This window comes from Centruroides sculpturatus, unplaced genomic scaffold (genome assembly GCF_000671375.1).
Source record: "Centruroides sculpturatus isolate CEXI.00-Female unplaced genomic scaffold, Cexi_2.0 scaffold389, whole genome shotgun sequence".
NCBI lineage: Eukaryota > Metazoa > Arthropoda > Arachnida > Scorpiones > Buthidae > Centruroides > Centruroides sculpturatus.
The window spans coordinates 70,480-91,142 of record NW_019384624.1 but is presented as its reverse complement, the minus strand read 5'-3'; the positions used below and the strand labels follow the sequence as shown (position 1 = coordinate 91,142).

General features: G+C 34.4%; 3 protein-coding genes across 3 annotated transcripts in view; 2 read left to right on the top strand and 1 right to left on the bottom strand.

The window, feature by feature from the left end:
• The window catches only part of LOC111625556 (BRISC and BRCA1-A complex member 2-like), a 14,980-nt gene extending 12,953 nt beyond the window's left edge, over positions 1-2,027 (top strand). Inside the window, exon 12 of the mRNA XM_023368721.1 lies at positions 1,978-2,027. The gene's annotated coding sequence lies outside the window, so the exon portion shown is untranslated. The remainder of the gene's footprint in view (positions 1-1,977) is intronic.
• Positions 507-8,412, bottom strand: LOC111625557 (GDP-D-glucose phosphorylase 1-like). The gene is made up of 11 exons (XM_023368722.1): positions 8,301-8,412; positions 8,109-8,225; positions 6,165-6,272; positions 6,025-6,084; positions 5,858-5,944; positions 3,402-3,460; positions 2,648-2,750; positions 2,478-2,578; positions 2,102-2,259; positions 1,969-2,034; positions 507-733 (listed from the first exon to the last, which is right to left on the bottom strand). The coding sequence occupies exons 1-11, from the start codon at positions 8,373-8,375 to the stop codon at positions 612-614; spliced, it is 1,056 nt and encodes a 351-aa protein (XP_023224490.1). The 5' UTR covers positions 8,376-8,412; the 3' UTR covers positions 507-611.
• Positions 8,413-9,535: 1,123 nt separating this feature from the next.
• Positions 9,536-20,663, top strand: part of LOC111625554 (nuclear valosin-containing protein-like) — a 32,465-nt gene continuing 21,337 nt past the window's right edge. Inside the window, exons 1-5 of the mRNA XM_023368718.1 lie at positions 9,536-9,697; positions 14,573-14,696; positions 14,773-14,915; positions 15,937-16,167; positions 18,273-18,357. Coding sequence (XP_023224486.1) covers positions 9,569-9,697; positions 14,573-14,696; positions 14,773-14,915; positions 15,937-16,167; positions 18,273-18,357 — 712 coding nt within the window. The 5' untranslated portion in view covers positions 9,536-9,568. The remainder of the gene's footprint in view (positions 9,698-14,572; positions 14,697-14,772; positions 14,916-15,936; positions 16,168-18,272; positions 18,358-20,663) is intronic.

Below are 20,663 nucleotides of genomic sequence, written 5' to 3'. Positions count from 1 at the left end.
ATAATATTTTTTTCCTTTTTTTCTATCGAACGTCATACATGGCAACACTTAAGACACCAGCGCATAAGAAAAAATAAAAAAGGGGGTGGAAGGTAAAGAGGGGGAGGAAACAGTTAAAAATTTTTTACAGTTTGTAGTATCGAAATATGCTTATAAGAGAAGATTTTAGAACTTTTAACCTTTTAATTTATTTATAATATATACTAGTTATACAAAGATTAAAGCAGATTTTACGTTTTTAAATTATACAAAGTGTAACCAAAAGGTACGTCTATATATCGTTTATGTACTCATTATTTTATGTAAACTCTCTACTGTTATAAGTTAAATATATATATTGTATTTTAGTTGACTGAAGAGGGGCAAAGCCCGAAACAAGTAAAAAATGTACCGTATCAACTAATAAAGGAATTTGATGGAAAATTTGCCATGTGTCTTTAGAATAAAACACATTACTAGTGTTTATTACGCCACAAATATAAAACAGGACACGGTTTCAAAAAGAAAATGTGTTATAAGTTACCAGTCTGTACATATGACGATAAACGTAACAGATATTTTTAATATAATTACACTTTATTAAAATTATATATAGCTTTTTACTTAAATAATTAATTAGTTTCAGAAAATAGCTCTTCTACTCTTTCTTTCACTGCAAGAAAAGTGTCGTGACAGGCTTGGTAAAGAGCGTCTTCTACTTGAGATTCCGAAATCTGAGAAAATCCTTTTTCATCTGCAAATTAAAATATTGTTAGATTATTTTCTTGAAATTTAAGTTATAATTGTAAAATAAGAATGTGATATGCAAACGTGTTCAAAACTGTAGGACGATATATTTCAAAATGGTAATTTTGTGGGAAGAGAGTTAGGAATTTTTAGGGATCTCAGAGCATTAGTCTCTAAAAGTCCTCCTTACATAAAGATGTAGAGCCAAAATAATTTTTTCTGTGAATATATCAATGAATTATATAATTCAAGTACGAAAGTTTTTCTGACTTTGCATTATATTTTAGCATTAATTAATACAGTAGAGTCCCAAAAACTCATCCTAATGTGGACCGAAGGGTGGCTGAGTTTGTGAAAATGCCGGGTTATCGGGAATGGGGTTAAAAAAGAATAAGTACTAGTGTTTCCTCAGAAAATACTGTACTGTACTTGTATGTATTGTTTGCTTGAGAATACAACAGAAAATAAACCGCCCAAATACTCTTAAAGAAAGGAAAAGTATGTACTTTATGAAGGCATAGAGTCTTTACTATATGAAAATGAAAATTAATGAATACACAGTGTACAGTAATTTACCTGATAAACTGATCACAGAAAAATACTTTATGAGGCATAAAGCTGTCTATAATGAAAATTAACTAGGGTTTTTTTTCGCCCTGCCAGGGTGTGGCCGAGTTATCCGGACTGCCAGATTATCGAGTGCCGAGGTTTCAGGACTCTACTGTATTAATATTGGCAATGGGAGGACAGTGAGTTTTCTTACATCTTAGCCATTGCTCGTACGGAACTTATAATAATATTTTGGCATCAGGGAATGGTATCTTCTTTAGATCTACATCATTAGCAGTATCATGAGGGACAACGTTACCATATTATCGAAGGAAAACAGTCACATGACCATAAAAATTGTCTCTGATATCACGTCAAAAGCAACTATGTCGACTAGATTACATTTCTTAGCATTTATCAGGAAAATAACTCGATATTAAATAATATTAACAGTGTTGGACAATCCGTAAAGGCCTTAACCAATTCTGATACTATATAATTTGTCGAGATCTCTTTCCTATTAATCAGATTATGGGTTCAAAGATGCTAATTAAGCTAAAATAAACAATTACTCCTTGCATTTTCTAACTTACAGAGAAATTTCTATAAGAGGTAAGTTTAAAAATATCATATCAATGTGAACAAAACATTTGTGTAAATATAAATAAATAAATAAATTGTTTGAATTCATACTTTTAATAGGCAGATGACCGGCAAGTTCACACAGGGCAGGATTAAATGCCTCATCATTCTTAGCACCTGAAAAGATTTAATTTTTAGTAATTATTGCTTTATTTTGCCATAAAGTCGGCGATTCTAAATTTACCGTAAGAAGACTTTCTCGCCCAAACATATATACGAACGGCTTTGTAGACGGCGGGAGTTATTCCTTCATTAGCTTCTTCGAATGTACTACCTCTGGTTATAAATATATTGTGAGCAATACCGTTATCCTTAAGAAACTGTACAAGTTTATTTAACATCCTGAAATAAAAGTGACATTAAAAATAAAGCAATATACTTCTAATCTCTTGGTATCTCGAGAATAGTCACAGCACAAAGCATTAAAAAGTTCGGCTAAGTTGAGTAACACGTCATTCCAAACTCTTTGGATTTTGCATTGAGTGTGGATATTTTTAATTGAATTTTTTTCAAGACTTGCTTTATGCTTTGTGCTTTTCAGAGTATACAAAGGTTATTACCTCACCATCTTTTTACAATTGATTCCAGTGACTTGAAAGGCAAATCCTTCTGCAGGATATTTGGAAATTAAATAGCAACCATTGCATAAATACTTCGCTCTCTAGGATTGAAGAATCTCATTAATATACTTTAAAATTTGGTGAAGACATATAAAAACTTAGCTACTTACACTGGTTTCGAGATAAAGTTTAGAAGACAGATAATAAATATGAAAGTGGAAATGATTAACCGATGCGTACGCTCCTAAACTGTTGAATCCTACTTTAAGACTACTGAAAAAGGAATATAAAAATGAAAACATTTTGGAATTGCTTCTGAATTCTAAATTAATTCGACAGCTTAAAGGCTCATTCATACATTCTGAGAACAGAAAAATCGGCTAAATAGAGTGTTTTGCAATGTTTCGGATGTCACATACATTATTTGAATCAAAACAGAATGATACATTAGGGCAAAAGACGTCTCTACCTTCTTACATTTCATGCTAAATATTATTCTATGCACCGTTCATTGTGAATTAATGACCAGATGGCCAAGCAGTTAAGTTCGCAGCCAGGATTGAATCCAGACAGGTCAAAAAATCTCAAGAATTTTTTAGGGGCAGTCCACCTAGATGTGTCATCCCTCGTTACCCAGCCACCCTATAGTGGACTTGGCCAAACCTTTAATTAATGGGCTTGCTAAAAAGTCCCTCTTAGTGCCCACAGGACACTAAGAGGGACTAAGAAAGAGTTAAGATTCGTCGAAAGTTACAAACACATAAGAAATAGTGTGTCTGTCATTTATGGAATTCCATTCTTACAAAGTATGACTAGCCTTAAGTACTGTGTATAAGTACTGTAATATATATAGTACTTCTATTAATGCCAAAACAAATATCAAGGAAAATAACTATAGAAAGTGTAGGGAGGTACAGTACATACTGATTTTGACTCAATAATACAATTTCTACAGCCAGTTGTAATCCTCCTTCTGTAATGCACTGAAAAATAACAATGCAGAAATTAATGTTACATATTATAGTATTGTTTAATACCACTATAAATTTATAATTTTGACATTAGAAAAAATAAACATATTTAATAACAATTTTAATACGATTTTTACATTTATTGATAGCAGAAATCAGTAATATCTTTATATCATTAAGGTATGTTTATGGAATCCGATACCGAGTGCAATTTCAAGCTGGGCAGAAAGCTTTTAGTTAGTGCCGCACATTGCAGAAATGTTTATACATGAAAACTAGGGTTTGGAGAAGGGTTCTTGGCTCACATTATAGGTCAACTAATTTCTAATTATTTCCAAATTAATTTTCTAATTGATTAATTATATTATTTTAATTTTGAGAAGGATAAACTTCATAATGTGTGCAATATTTCTGGATCAAAAAAGTAACCGATGTTGAATGAATTTCCGAAGTTCTGCATGGCCAGAAATACTTGTCGTGCATAACTTCGGAAATAAGTGATCAATATTCAAGCCCGCGTCTATAAGAACATACTATAGCATGTCGACATAAGAGAAAAGCATTAAAAGACTCGTAAAAGATGGGATGATCAAATCCTACGGCAGGGATGGCCAAACCTTGTCACATTAGGAATCATTTATTGCCTGTCAGAAATATGCAAGAGCCACATCCTATAACAGAACAGCATTTTATATTATATTTTGTTAAAATGGTATAGTTCATTGACGGCAGTTGCCTGTTTAAGGTTAAGTTGTATGTTACGCTACAATCCGTGTGTATATCCTACTACATAATAGTGAGCAAACTTATCAAGTGTGTGCGCATAGTCTCTAGAGATGATCGAGACAGTCGTATATCTGGCAGCCACTTCAATTATGGAGGCAGCTTATTATGAGTCTACAGTTAAATCAGTCTTAGTAAACAGTCAGATAATTAGATTTTAACACTAAAAAACCAATACTCTATTAGGCGTTACATAAAATGAGTAGCTCAAATGGTGTACTGACTGCTTTGTGATACAGTGTGGATTTGCATCTCAGTAATGTTAAATTTTTGTACGGAACCGTATCTGGAATCTGTTTGACATCTGATAAGTATCCAGTCTCTAGTTCCTGTACAGGATAATCCTACGTTTCATCCTTTACTCTCATGTCGATGGCTTCAAAGTAGTGGTTTGTAAACCCATTGTTCCCACTTGTGTTATGAGAGTGTTTATTTGTATTATAGAGGGTGTATCAGAATGACGTTTTAAAAATTTGGGGGATTGTAGAGGATGAAATTTTGAACGTTTTGATACAAGGAACCTACAGCCAGAAATGTGATATAAAGTTTCTACAGCACTTTGCACACACTATGTGGTTGGTATGATNACCCGTACAAAATAGTCCCATTTGACATTAGTGGCATACAGGAACCTACAGCCAGAAATGTGATATAAAGTTTCTACAGCACTTTGCACACACTATGTGGTTGGTATGATGAATGAAACAACAGAATACAGTATTTATGACAAGTTTTATATGACAAAACATCAGAGTAAAATCAAACTGTACATTGAATCAGTGGCTGCACTACTTTAGAGTAAATGTGACGACCACCAACTTCGTTACATAATGTGCAATGACAAACCATGTTTTGTCCAACCCTCTGTAAGATGCCACGCTCCCCTCTGATGGTATTAAATGCTGTAAAGAAGTGCTCCGTAAGCTCACGAACTGTTGATACAGGTGTTGCGTACACAAGGGACTCATGTTGACTAGTTGTGTGTTTACAGCCCAGCGCCAGTGGATGTAAGGGGTAACCTGAAGGACGACAAGCACTAAGTACACAACGTCCTGTACACAGGCTCAGTTAGACCACTGTAGTTGTGTGCTTACAATCTTCCATCTGCAGCAATAATATGACGTCAATGGACAGAAGGGTAACTACCAAAATGAAGGGCGGTGAAGCACTTCCTACCGCTGTAGACACTTTAGTTCAAATTTCCGGCTATAGGTTCCTTATATCAAAACGTTNGACGACAAGCACTAAGTACACAACGTCCTGTACACAGGCTCAGTTAGACCACTGTAGTTGTGTGCTTACAATCTTCCATCTGCAGCAATAATATGACGTCAATGGACAGAAGGGTAACTACCAAAATGAAGGGCGGTGAAGCACTTCCTACCGCTGTAGACACTTTAGTTCAAATTTCCGGCTATAGGTTCCTTATATCAAAACGTTCAAAATTTCATCCTCTACGATCCCCCAAATTTTTAAAACGTCATTCTGATATACCCTATATGGTTGCCGCTTTCCATGCATGATAGCCCGAATTATGATTTATAACATTATAACGTCCGAAGCAAATTTAATTATCTGAAGACCTGTTAATTCTTGATATTTGAGTGTTCTACCGGTTTGGCTTACCTGCGGTAAACAACTATTTATGTATGGAACCAACAGACTGTTGCAATATTCTAACGGGCTAACATTAATAAGCAGACAGTGAGGTATCTAACAAGAGAAAAAAAAATCGTAAATAAAGAAAAAATATTAATATGAATGAAATTTAACATTTGTTTTACTATTTTTACCATGTTAGCACTTCCTGATTTTTCTTCGTCTTCGTTATTACGTCCGACATAAAATAAAATCTGTAACAAAGTTTTGTTATTCGAAAAGAACGTAAAATTAAATAGAACCGTAGAATTAAAATTATTTACTTCAAACAAACCTCTTCTTCTTTAACTTTCGTAAAATTGAATAACTTTGGATCGAACGGCATGTTGATGCTCGACACCGTTTGCGGTTTTCTTCGTTCCACGGCTCTCTTCACATTTAGCTATTGACGTAAATAAAAAACGATTACAATTTAAAATGTCGTCTTAGTCTTTATTGGCTTTCGGAAGACACGAACACCGCACGAAAGGAATTCTACAGATGGAAAATTGCCCGAAGAATACAAAACTTGTCCTAATGTTGTTCCAAAAGGCTACGACAAGTGAAGAATCGACCTCAAAAGTGTGACAAATCTGAGTCTATTATATTTAGTGTCAACAGTATAATGTAGCGAAGCTTTTTTTGTGACTGTAACTTGATATCCGAATGATTCAACGATGCTAGCAAATATTTCCCTTCAAACCTGTCTTTGGTTTGAGTCCAGACTAAAATTTCGATGGATGACATTAATGATTTGACATTTTTTTAAAGCTTTGCAAGTGCGACATCTAACCTGTTCATAAAAATTTCTGACAACTGCCAAAATCCAAACCAGACTACCCGCTTAAAATTCAGATTCCTCGGTGATAGGTATGCATATCTGGCTGCTATTTTTTCACAGTGTGTCGAATTTCCGTTCTCATTTGTCTCGTGTGATTACATTAAAAGATAGTTTATTACATTTATAAATACTAAAAATGTTTAATTTAGTTTCTTCTAAACTCTGCTCTACAATTGCTAAGAGGCAGCCGAGGTCCGCATTATGGAGGGAGAGAGTTCGACAAATTTAGATCACCCAATTCATAAAAATACGCTCCAACCTAACACTTTCTGAATTCAAACTATTCTTTCTAAGCATTATATCATTTAGACTTATCTTGAACTCATTGTGAGCCCTAAGAAAGCCTTTTTTTTTTCAGTTCCTTTTTGGTTAGACCAGGCCCATGATGTAACAGCGAGAGGCAAGATAGATAATGTCTCCAGATTTGTTAGATTCGATCTTGGGTTTCCCAGGAAGGTAGGTTAGTGCCTCGACCATCTGACCAGAAACACAAATTCTTATAGTTTCCATTCAAGAAAAGCAATTTTATTGTTCATTTTGCATTTGGTGCACCGTAGCCATCCTCAATGTGGGTGAGGTGCCCCCGGGGGCCACGGAAGACCAAAGGAACGAAATAAATGAAAAATGGGAGTCACAGACAATTTAAAAGGAACAATTTCTTTACCAGAAATAGCGACAACAAAATCTAGCGGCGGTCATATTACGCCTAAGAATTTATATTACTCTAATACGGTTATCTTATGTGGTATATATTTTATGACCTTTGACACTAACTGAAATGAGGGCCTCACACAAAAATCCCAATAAAGGATTCACATGCAAGTTGGCAATTAAAAACAACAGAGATAAGAGCAGGCGACGCCTTCTCTACTTAACTCTGTTACAGTTTGACTGCCATTTAGTTAAGCAGTTTAGGTGGCAGCTTACCACTCTGGAGGACCTTTAATCGAATCTGGACTGGTTAAAAAAAAAACCCAGGAATTTTTTTGGGGTGGTCTGTCTGATATGTTAGGTCCATCCAACTATTAGTGTTCAGTGGTTTTATTTGGTAAATGGAGGCCAAAATGGGAAATTATTTTCAACTATTCAATAATATTTATACAGTAGTATCTGCACATATACAAATTATTTCGCCAAAAAATCGTAGCAGCTTTTTACGAAGTCGTCCAAATTTTCGCTGGTCGCAAATATGTTTAAAAAGTATCAAAAGGTGGGGAAAAATAGACCGATTTGCGATAAGTCGGCAACCCTGTCGACACGGCCAAGTAGAGATTGAAAAGGGTTACGTTATATTTTTTTAATTCAAGATGTTGTCCGCTAGGGGGTGTCGAGTAGTTTGTTTTGACAGCTGTTCTGCTTTACGTATGCAGGAGTAATGTTTTTCGAAATAATTCTCACCTGTGCTACAAATCCATATTTTCCTTCTAAAATTTTACTTTCTAGAAAATTTAACTTGTATCTAAAATATCCTTTGTCCATAGCATCTTCCCATTTCTGCTTCAACATCATATCAAACTGTAAGATAGGATAAATATTCATGAATTATCGCTGTTTTCTAGGTTCTTTTTTTTTTTTAATGAAATGTCATACTTTTGAATCAATTTTCCTAGAAGAATCCACTTCGAAATAAAAATCATCGTCGTCGTATCTAAATTCTAACGGCATGACTTCGACGAAAACACGTGACGTACTCGAGTTAACCGGAAATTACATCATAGATCGACAGTGCCGCCTGCACTTTAAAATATAAAAATTTTAAATGATATTTTTTTCGTTATGAAATTTACAAAATTAATAAACTTAATTTTAATTCGAGATAAATTATTCTATAAGAATGATACCAATTAATAAAATAAAATTGTAAAAAGATTTTTTTATAATACAGTATTTTAATACTGTATTTAAATTTTTATTCGTGCATTATATGAATATGAATTTTGCACGTGTCATTACCAAACAAGTGAGAAATTTGATAAGCGACACTTCCGAAAAGTCATGAAAACCTAATTTCTGTAGATAATGATTCAACACGGAAGGATGATATATCTTGGATCCGGTCGGCCATTACGAGCCAATTCGTTTATTCTTCAGTTTAATTAATAGCCAATCTGTTTTGACACAGAGAATTTATGTCATAGTTTACAAGCGCATTTCTATGGTTTCGGGGGCCGAACCCGCAGAAATGCGCTTGTGGATTTGGCCATAACCACATTAAAGCGGCCAAGTAGTGAGAGACGGGCCCGACATCTCCTTGAACGGATCATCCCAAAAAAATTCAAGGGTTTTCCGACCCGTCCGGATTTGTTCCGTGGCGTAATTTAACACCCTAACTGCTCGATCATCATAAAATAAGGATAATGTAACACCATCAAAATGGCCGCCAAGATGAATTATACATACTAAAATTTAAATTAATTTAAAACTTTACAAATTTTATTATTTTTTACATAAATTAATATAATTTTGTTTTATTTTATTCACATTTTCAACCTCATTTAAAAATGTTTTTTTTTCAAAATGAGTATTTTTATAACTTCCTCAAAGATCTGGCAACACTTTATATATTAGATTACACATTAAATAAACGCATTAAAATTTTACATTTTTTTTACATTTTATTAACAAAAATATTTCCCTATAAATTTAAAATACACCAATGATAATACACGACACGAATTTTAAAAAAATAATACGTATTCGGGACGAAACCGAAAGAATTTCTTTCGAAACTTTTATTGGTCGAAATAGTCACGTGATTGGAGAATCGTCCAATAATCTGCTATATGACAAGAGATGTGCTTCCTAATTTTAGATAGGAAGGAAATGCTTTACACGTGGTTAGCGTACATGGCGGAAAGATGGATTATATTTCGTTGAAAGCGTCGGCGAGAAACAAGCGAAGTCTTCCGTTTAAGGTCAATAGGAATCCAAAAAGGAATAAAATGATGTTCGCTGGTGATCCTCGTTTCTTACCCAGAGTTAAGCAGGTAAACAGATCGATGATTAAATGTCATATTGAAAAATGAGTCTGCATTCTTACGAAATTCTACTTTATTTATTCATTTTCTTATGCATAAAGCTTCGTTATATCCTTCTGAAATACTTACAGTCTTCACCACAAAGCTAATTAATTAATTACAGGCCGAATTACACGTTACCCTGACTGGCACTCGTTGCGCCGCCTGCTGATCTGCTTGATTTATTTTTCCATTTTTTAAAATAAATTACTTGTTTTTTTTTTTAATTATTTATAAATGAAACAGAATTTATACGATTGGAAACTTGATTTAAAATGGCTTAATTAAAATGTTTTGCTATATTTGAGACGAATATTGGTGAAGTTTTCTAATGGTAAGTGGCGCAATAAGCGCTAGTGTACTTTTCTATCTACAGCTGATTTATTATTATTTGAGTTGCATTAAAATGTTTTCTTTGTATTTTAATTATCTAAGAACAATGTTATGATCAATTGTAGTCGGGTTACCTAGCCAAATCAGTTTTCATGTCTGTAATGTATGACTTAAACCAAAGTGTTTTAATCCTGTGGTCCGTCGACTCTGCCTTTTCGCTTTAGATTTGTTATCGAGCTCCGACGGATGGCGCTAAGAACGGCGGTTGATGATCGCAAACCACGTGTAAGCACGCTCGCTAACTCGCCCTAATTTTACCTCCAATTAGAATTTATTTATAAGGCATTTGAGATTGCTTAAATCAACTGGTAAAGAAACAAAGAGAAGCTACACTAAGCAATAGTGTAACAGTATAATGACTGTTAAGTTTTATAATTTTCGTAAAATTGGGTAATGATTTATTGAACGTGCGGTGACTTTCGAGCATTTTTAGTAGTACTTTCGATTTTAAAACAGAAATTTTTCTCTCGAAGAAAATGGAGCTCGCAACATGTATATGAGAAAGCTTTACACAAGTTCAAAGATGATGCGCCGTGCCGTAGATAGCGTGTCCGTTTCGTCGAAATTAATTGCTACTCCGTTCGTAATTGCCCTATAGATTTTAATTGACTCCAAATATTTAAGAGGTGTGTTTTGCGTTTACGGACAATTTGCAAGCTGTTCGAGCAACCGTCATTCAAAACCTTGTTGATTATCATAAAGTATGTGTTTATCTGTTGTAAAGTACACAAAGATTTTGAAATAATGAATTATAAAAACAAGCAGTTTATGTAAATGCAATTATGACAGTGTGAAGAAGGGCTTTGTTGATGATAGCACCTAAAATTAAGCAAACTTACAGAGAAATGTTGTATGTATGCCGTCTATTGTATGGTTATATTTTTGTATAATGCTGCAGAACGATGAACTATAACACAGATATTAAAGTGACAATAACGGGAACTGTGCTAGGAATAAATATACAAGATAAATTTTTATAGTTATTATTTTAAAATAATATTAACTGTGTAATATTATGGCAGTTTTATCATCTTTATAATACTTAATAAATAACTACTATTGTACTTTTATGAGTTATTTATTGTAAAATTGCCATATGCACTGTCCTTAGTACTGTATAAATGATGTATTTATATAAAAAAACTAATCGAAAAGTAAGCAAATTCATAAAACAAGTAAAACAGCGAAGCCATTCTTGGAACGAGACTTATCTCTCGGAGATCGTGAACAATGCATGCGCAAATCTTGCACTCATACTTGTTTGTAGAAACAGTCTCACCATTTTATATTTTATTTTGACCCAGTTCTCAGTTCCCTGACTATCTACAAGTCTGGTTTTTTTATGTATGCATGACTTGGGCACTAAATACTTTGTGCCAAATTGCAACTCCTGACATGTATTCCTTCATACCTCTAAGGTGTCCAGCTGTTGACGGCAGTGCGATTTTAGAGAGTAGTTTCATTTACTTTTGACGAGACATAGTCTCGTCAAAAGTAAATGAAACTACTAAAAGAAATTAAGTGTTCGAAAAATGCAGGTAAAATTAATGCAAAATTCTGGTCTATCCATTCTTATTCAAAACACTGGTATATAGTATAATTTAAATATAATTAAAAAACATTCTCATAACGAAGAAGTTTAACAAACTTCTAGTCTTTGCGCCCTCTGGTCTACGTTATCGTTTGGTCGTATCAAAGCTGCTTTACCAGGCAACGCGTCCATATGCTAACAAATCAGTGCTAATGCCAGAATAAATTACTGTAATCAAAGTTAATTGGTCAATCGATATATAAATCTTATTTGTTAATTGGATAGATCAGGGGTGGCCAACCTTTTGCATACCATGCGCCAATTTTTTGATAGACGAGTTCAGATGCGCAGTGGCGTACCGTGGGTGTTAGCCGCCCGGGGCGGAGAAAAATTTCGGCCACCCTTTAATCAGGTATTTCAATTTAAAAGATCAAAATTCAGTTGTGTGAAAAAAAAATTAATAAAAAATGCGGTGGTGGTGTAGTTACCCGTACAAAATAGTCCCATTTGACATTAGTGGCATACACGATTGCGAATGTATCGTGAATCGTAGAAGCAAAAAAAAAAAAAAGGTCAACAGGTGTAGCAGTCCAACCGACTCGTGGACTGTCCGGACGGTAGCACTGTCATTTAGACGCCTATGCACTGATCGAAAATAAACATACATGCATACACTGTAATTTACTATGTGGAGAACACTCATTTTATCTGTAAAGCAACGAATTGTGCAACAAATGAACTTGCCAAGACAGACTATAAAAAATTAATTTTCTATGTAATATTCTTAATTGCAAAGAAGCCAAATCTGGCAATGTTGCTCAGAACTGACTAAAGCGCCACTTGTAATCGTCCAATGCGCCAAGTTTGGCGCATGCGCCACGGTTTGGCCACCCCTGGGATAGATGATCCTTTAAAGGAAATCCCAAAAATTATTGGAGTATTTGTGTAAATCCAATTCAAACTGATTTTTCTTGGAGATTCAGAAAATTAGAATTGTACTTTTGTGCATTGAGACATACCAGTACAGTCAAAAAGTCCAAGGACTAAGCATATTGTGAACAAATACATTTATTAAGCAAATTATTGTGCACGTCCATTTTTAAAGTAACGTCTTTTGGCCACGATGCACTATTGCAGGCATCCACACAACTGCTGGAAACATTGCCGAAAAGCATTTTCTGGAATTAGGTGTAAGGCCTTCTTCAATACATTGATAATCTCTATGGACGATTGGATCCACGATGATGTTTCGTACGGCCGGCCAGGATGCGTTGTGGCCGAAGGGCATTACTTTGAAAATGGAATGCGCTTAATAATTAACTTAATAAATTTATTTTTCATAATGTTCTTAGTCCTTAAACTTTTTGACTCTACTTGTAAAAAGTTACATATTCCAGCAGGTTATTCTACTAAAAACAAAAGATGTATTATTAGGAACCAACAAGAGAAACAAAGATATAGAGACAGTGCTAGATCATTATTAAAACACATGCAGTCTCTTTATCTGTGATGCAAAAGTTTATTGTGTCCTTTGCTTTGTTTGTTTGTTTGGTTGTTCTGGTACAAGTGGAAGTGTGATTATTATCGAATGCCTCCTCTTTTTAATTCATAATGAATTCATAGTCCAAAAGCACTAATATTATAGAAACCAAAACGCTAGTTTTTTGCTCCAAGTAGGTGATTTTGAATTGATTTATCTGAGGGAATCGTGTAGTAGATGTATATAATTAAATATGTTTATTGTGTGCTTAAAAATCTGCATTTGTTTTTGATGGTTAGTATTGGTTGATGTAAATATGCAACATACCAAAAAATAATTCAAATTATTATTGTTTTTGGTGTAAGATATCTTCCGTTGATAAGTTAATGTGTCAAGCTATTTATTTTTGTTTCTTAACTAGTCGAGTTATTCGGCTTTAGTCGGGAAAATGATATACTAAATAAAGTTAATGTAGGCCCAAAATTCTGATACGTGTGGGTTTGGTTCGTTTGAATAAATTTGAAACATATCGGCAATTTTTGTGTGGCACGACACAACTGTGCAGCAGAGAAATGAGAGAATTCTCTGTAGGATTTTTGCTCGGCATTGCATTGCCGAGCCAAATTGATTTTATCCATCAAAGTAACACGTTCTGTGTTTGAAAAATAATAGCGTCTAATAGACATTATAATTGGAGTTGCTGCTAATAGTCTTTTCTTTGTTCGATGGCCAGATAGCTGAACGGTTAAGATGGCAGTCTACCGCTCTGGGGAACCAGGACCAAATTCGAAATGTCATGAACTTTTTGGGGATGGTCCATCTTGATGTGTCGGCCCTTGTCTCTTACTGCCCAGCCACTCCAGTGTGGGCCTGGCTGAATGCATAATGTCTTACTAAAATGATCTTCTATGTCCACGGGACAGAAAGAGTTAAAAAGGAAAGTCTTTCTTTGTTGTTCTAAGTCAAATTTTCTGGGTTGGCAAACTTTTTAACAAAAATTTCAGAATTGTTCTCTGCTAATTTTGGCACTTGCCGAGATTTTTAAAATTAATAACAGAAATGGAAAATTATTGCTTATGTTCTTGCAATTGCTCAGTTTATGTAAATTTGACACTTAATTCGCCTAAATTTTATACCCACTGCTAGCTGTATTCACAGTATCGGCGGGTCTACATTTGTCTTGGTATCTGCCACAGCTTTGTCGTCGTAATTCTTCTACGTAAGGAACGACGACAAAGCTAACAGAATTTATTAAGAGACTATGATTGTAATCATTGTCTGTGTTAATTAATGAATTATCGAGTAAATCTTATACAAATGATCGAGAACATAAGGTAACATAATGTTATGGTAGGTGACGAATGTACCATATATTGGAGTTGATAGTCATACGTTTGTTTGTAACAATAACAAATCGACAAATCTTATATTTTTCTTCCAGTTGTTGTTTGCCCGAAAGCACTCTAGCGTCGTGGACGTGGACAAACTGGTGGCCGACCTGCAGCAGACGTATCCGGAGTATCGAAGAAAAAAGCATTCGGCTTTTCGGAGGGCTGTCGATTCGGGTAATTTTTTATTTGCACAAACTTAATTTTAAGATTTCAAAAAATATTTTCGTTAAATGGAATTGCTTTTTTACAGCAATCGATAAAATAGAAGAGGAGACGGAAACGAGTAAGAGCTGCGTCGGAGAGAAGGGAGAGGGAAGTATTCGAAGCGGTGGTTCCGATCAGTTGCCGGATAGCGATTTTTCCCCCGATAATGAAAATTATGTAGTTTACGAGGTTACTGTTGTTGTTATTTTGGCAATTACTAGTTTTTAATTTTGTAATTTAATAAGTTTATTTATTTTTTATTTTTATTTTTCCTAAAACATAATAAATACCTTTCATACTATTCTAGGTGAAAACTCTAGTGCTTTTGTATTATAAGCTCATTGATGAGAGCAACAAGAGAAATAAAGATTGAGAAAAATTTCAGATTGACACTGTGTGAATTGCTTTTAGTTAATTCCTTGATCTTTATCTCTTAACTCCTTACGAAAATGTAGCTCTAAAGCACTAGAGTGCACTAAAATAGTTTGAATCGAATTTACATTCGAGGAATTTCTTAATAAGTGCGCTAAGATATAGTTTTTACGTTTCGGAGAATTGTATAGTCGAGGCACATTTTTTACCACTCATGTACGTTGTACAGTATTAAAATGTATGTAATTCACAATATAATGCTTTTATGAAAGCTTTTCTTAATGCGTACAATCATCTTTTGGAATTGCAACAAGTTTAATGTTAATTTTTTGTTATGGCTTTCACTACTTGAAACTGCTAGGTAATTCTGTAATATAAGAAGCTCTCATTAAAGCATTGTATGCGAGTTGTTTAATTATTAAACAAAATAATCATATATTAGATGGGTACATTCAAAAAAGATGGAGATTATTATGTTGCATCTCTCACGGGGTGTTTTATAATTTAAACAATTGCAAAGGAATTGAATAAGAACGTTTCCCTGCACTTCTAATTTGTGTAGTTGCGGAAATTTCTTTGTGCGCACAAATCTCCGGAATTCAAAGGAAATGCTTGTATCTTAGCATTAATAAATCAAGGACTTGTCAATAGAATTTTAAGTCAGTCATAAATTCGCTTATGTAGAAAGAAAGTGACAAAATTAGAGAGACGGATCGACGAGGACGAGGTCACCCCTCGTAACCTGCAAAACTGTAGCCATCAATGTTTGTAGTAGAGTTACCGTTTTTCATTTAAAAATAAATGACGTTTTAACAGATTTTTTTCCTTAATATGGTAGGATACAAATATGGTGAACAAATCGATCACGGACTTATATCGAAGATCTCCGGCGAGATCGTTGGACAGTCACATGACCAAGCGCTCCACCACGCCTAAAGAGAGCTCTCACAGGAGAATAGTGGAAGGCGAGTCTGCCGGTTCCACTCCGAACGTTCCGGTGGTCGTCGGAATGGAGGACGAAAAGTGCATGAAAAATTACGCTTCTAGAACTACTCTGAGCGAAGAAGAGGTAATAACGTTTAATATATTTGAGAAATTGGTATATTAAATTTAAAAAATTTCACAAAAATCTTTAATACACAGACAGTACTTTAATTGCCAACATATACATAATACAAAACTCTTCAGATCATGTGAAATTGGCTAAATTTTCTTATATTTTTTCTAAAGCAACAATATTAATTCTGGCAGGTAAGCGGAAGGAATGTCGACACTAACTGATGTAATTTAGTACGCTATGTACGCAGTCTGATAATTATATAGCGAGACTGATTTTATTTTCACCGAGATTGCTTCATAGGTGATGATTCTATTTGTCTTCCTTATTGTCAACCTTTATCTATAATTTGGCAATGGTGCACATCCTACACTAAGTGTGACGGGAAATATGGCATCACATTGTCATACTAGCAGCGTGGAGTAGAGTGTGAATATTAAATTCTGTTTTAAACTTGGGGAAAAGTGCAGGTGAAACTGTAGAATTGATGAGATGGATGTGTAGGGATAATTGTTTATCTCGTGCACGAATATTTGGGTGTTATACACAATACAAAAGTGGTGTAGAAATGAAGGAAGACAAAGCCAGGACCTGGCATACAATTTCTGTTTGTAATAAGGAATTTGTTGCGAAGGTGAGAGAATGCGTAGAAGAAGATTGTCACATGAGTTTGAGTGTGTACAGAAGAGGATTCACCACACTTGACCCGGCTATTTAGTACTGGGCAGTTGGTTCCTTCTTCACGATAATGCATGGGTTCACCAGGCAGTAACCATACAGGAATTTTTGGTTACAAAAACCAGTTTGTGCACTCGGTCATCTGCCCTACTCCCAGATTTTCGCTTGTGAATATTTTTTCTTCCCCACCATCAAGAGGGTACCTCTTTAAAGGTGTATAGAGTTGTGACATCAAGTCATTGGGCCATACCACAAGATGTCAAAGATCATTTCAATCTTTACTAGATTGTGCCACTCTCTGTATTGATACAGGAGGGATGTACTTTGAATAAAATACAGGTTATACTCAAGCCTTACGTTTTAGAATAAAGTTGAAACAAAAGTGTCATTGTATAATTATCAGATTGTGTATATAGTTCAGATTAGAAAACTAGTCGACAGTAACTGTTAACTAGGTTTCCCTTAAGTGTATGAAGTATAGTATTTCTGTCGAGATATCAAAACTGACAATATCTATAATTGACACTAAATTGGATTTAACCAATCATTTCTTCCTTTTTTAAATGCTTTTCCTAAGTCTGCAACTGCAGGTATATTTTGACTTTACTCATGTTTTCTTCTTTTTATGATTTCTTTATTCTGGCCCTTAATTGGTTTCATACAAATACAGGTTCTCTTCTTCTTTCTATCCTGTTGATCTCGGAAAGATTGACAGGCTCTTCTGCAGAAAAATATCTTTACTCTTTCTCGTCGGATCCTTTCTTTGTGACGAATGCTCCTTTTTGTATTCATTGCTAAACCGAACGAAGATATTCTCTTCGTTTCTCAAGAGGCCACTTTACTTCCCGACCGTATCCGAGTATATATAAAATTATGAACAGTGGTGTTGTTGTCGACTAAAACAATAATTGAGTTATAAATATAAAGACTTTTATTAATATACAAACAAAGCAGTTGAAGTGAGTGTTTGTAATTGAAGTGCCCATACTTAGCACTGTCCAGGAGAGAGATTTAACAGGTCAAATAGATGCAAATTTTGTAATGTTTACACTGTTGTGGAAAATTTTCTAATAAAATCTCTCGACGATGGCACCCCTCTGGGCAATATTCTGATAACGTAAAGATTTTTGTATTCGATGCATTTTTATTATTATTTATTGACAATATAACAATGTTATGGTGAATAAATAATAATAAACAATGTATCCATGGGAGTATTGGTTGGTTTTGCCTTGGTTTTGATTGCCAAGCAGACAGACAAGTTCTGTTATTTTTTGACTGATCCACATACATATTTAATAATAATATATATCCTTAGATATTAATGCAAAATATTGTGTGGGAACGGTATCGCGGAAGACGGGGTTCTAATTGAGATGCGATCGTCACCAGCCGAAATAAACCGTAAAAACAGTTTTATAATTATCACATTTTTACAGGTGATTAAAAGTAGTATCGGCAATAGAAGACCGTTGCGCACTTCCGAAAGCATCATCAGTAAAAAGCTGGCCGGAAAAAAGAAAGGTAAATTTTATTTTTTTGATTTTAATTATAGTTGATACTAGAATGATTATAGTGTCGCTATTATAAAAAGTTTTGAACGAGGACGGTATTGTGTCAAATTGATTTGACGAGTTACCACGGCATCATCGAAATATTTCCATATATAATTGAAATATTTTCATTAGATTTATAATCACTGTTCTTTTTGTACATTAGTTTTGGATACAACAATTATTTATGTATTCTCCGAAATCTAATCTTTAAACTTTGTTATTTTCGTGTGCGCTACATAAAGGTCACGATTCGAAACACGAGTGATATTGAATATACATAGTAAATGTACATTTTGGTAAACAATATTAAGAAATGAGGATGGACAATGTGAAGCTATTAGGTACTAGCGATAGATTATTGTGTAACCAGTAAGAATTCATCAGGCGTGCAACATTTGTTATTACATATATAACAGCTGGGAAAGTAACAGAGGGAAAATATGGCAATTGGTCAACAAATGACCCCCAAAATTTTTTCTAATTGGTGGATATTTGTATCAAAGAAAATTGTTTCTAGGAGACTAGAAGAAGAAAATTCTAGAATGCTCTTCTAAAGACACATGGAATACAATGTATAGAGTATTTGAAATTAAAAGGAATGCTTGACATCATGAATTCTTCTTCATTTTAATTAATAAGTAGCCAATATAATGCCTTTTCATCAAATACAGATCATGACGTAGATATAATTATCTCAGGATAAATAAAGATTTTACCACAAAAATATTTTTTTGCTTGGTAGATGAATGAGAAGACGAGCCTAGAGAATCTAAAAGAACTGCTATTATTTTGTCTCCAGAATCTGATGAGGAAAATTTACTTTGATGAATGCCATATGAAGTGTCAGGAGAACTAGAAGTGTTAGTGCTCAGACTGATAATCAGAGTGATAGTGAAGAACCTTTAGAATCTGCTGCCAAGCAAAGACGTAGTAATTTGCCTAAACGGAGGAAATCCTAAGATGTTGCACTTACCTTAAATGTTATGAAACCGGATAAAGTAAGGAAAGAACGCACAAAAATCCCGTTCAAATATCTCAAATTATCGATGAACTATGAGAGCAAACATGTCCTTACGCAAATCACGACAAGAATGATCCAAACTTTGGGGTATCCGAACAAGAAATTTGGCACAAATGGGGTATTGTGACGCTCCTAAGGGATCCAATCATACAAGGAGTCAGTCACTGTTTGAGAAGTTGCTTTATTGTCCTTTGATTTTTGTCAAAGATGCACTTCAGGCTCAAGCTCCTCATCAGTTTGACCTGATTTGACATCAGAATTATTAAATATTTTCTGATATCGAATCAGGTTAAACTGATGAGGGACTTGAACTCGAAATGCATCTTTGACAAAACCAAAGGACAATAAAGCAACTTTTCAAACAGTGAGTGACGCCTTGTATGATTGGATCCCTTAAGAGCATCACGATATTTGTGTATACACTCAATTTAGTATATTAAGATTTTATTACTTATTAAAAAAATTACGCAGATTTGGAGTTGTTGCTCATTAGTACTTTCCTTGCCCACTGAAAATGACTACCGGTCAACTACCGAGGATCTTTCGGCTCCTCTCGGCTCATAATATTGCCAAAAATAGAGGTTTTGCAGTATAAAAAGATACTTCCATATTGACCCAATTTTTGGTTGTCAACATTCGAAAGTTACAAAGGTGCTTCACCTTTATGGATATTTTGACTGTTCAGTTTCAACAATTTGGCCTCTTCTGTCAATATTTGTGTACTGATGAAGAAATAGTACCTTACCATGAACACCAATCAGCTAAAATATTAAAAACAAATCTATAAAGTTTGGATGTTGCGTGGAGTTGACGGATATCCACCCGTATAATATGCAAGTTTATTGTGGAAAAAGCAATGATGAAAATACTCCTTTGGGAAGTCAAGTAATGTGCAGTTTGTTGGATGCAGTGTGCATTCCAGATTCAAGCTTTGTTTTCTATGATAATTTTTTCACTAATATATTATAAAAAGTAGCCTAAATAACTAAAATTTGTTGCATAGTATTCTTTTTAAAAAAGATTTATTAGGCTTAATTGTATAATACAGAAGGTCAGTCCACGTATGTGCGGTCCAAGTTTGAACAGTCACTCTGCTCACAGATTGGACCAAACTGAATGGTTAAAAGCACAGGAGAAAGCCAGAAGCCTGTAGTATTGGGACACTATTGAAAGTGTGTTGTGTGCATCATGGCTTCGAAGGTGAACTGGTTTTGGGAGGGCTATGTAGTTGCACATAGCCCTCCCATGCAAAA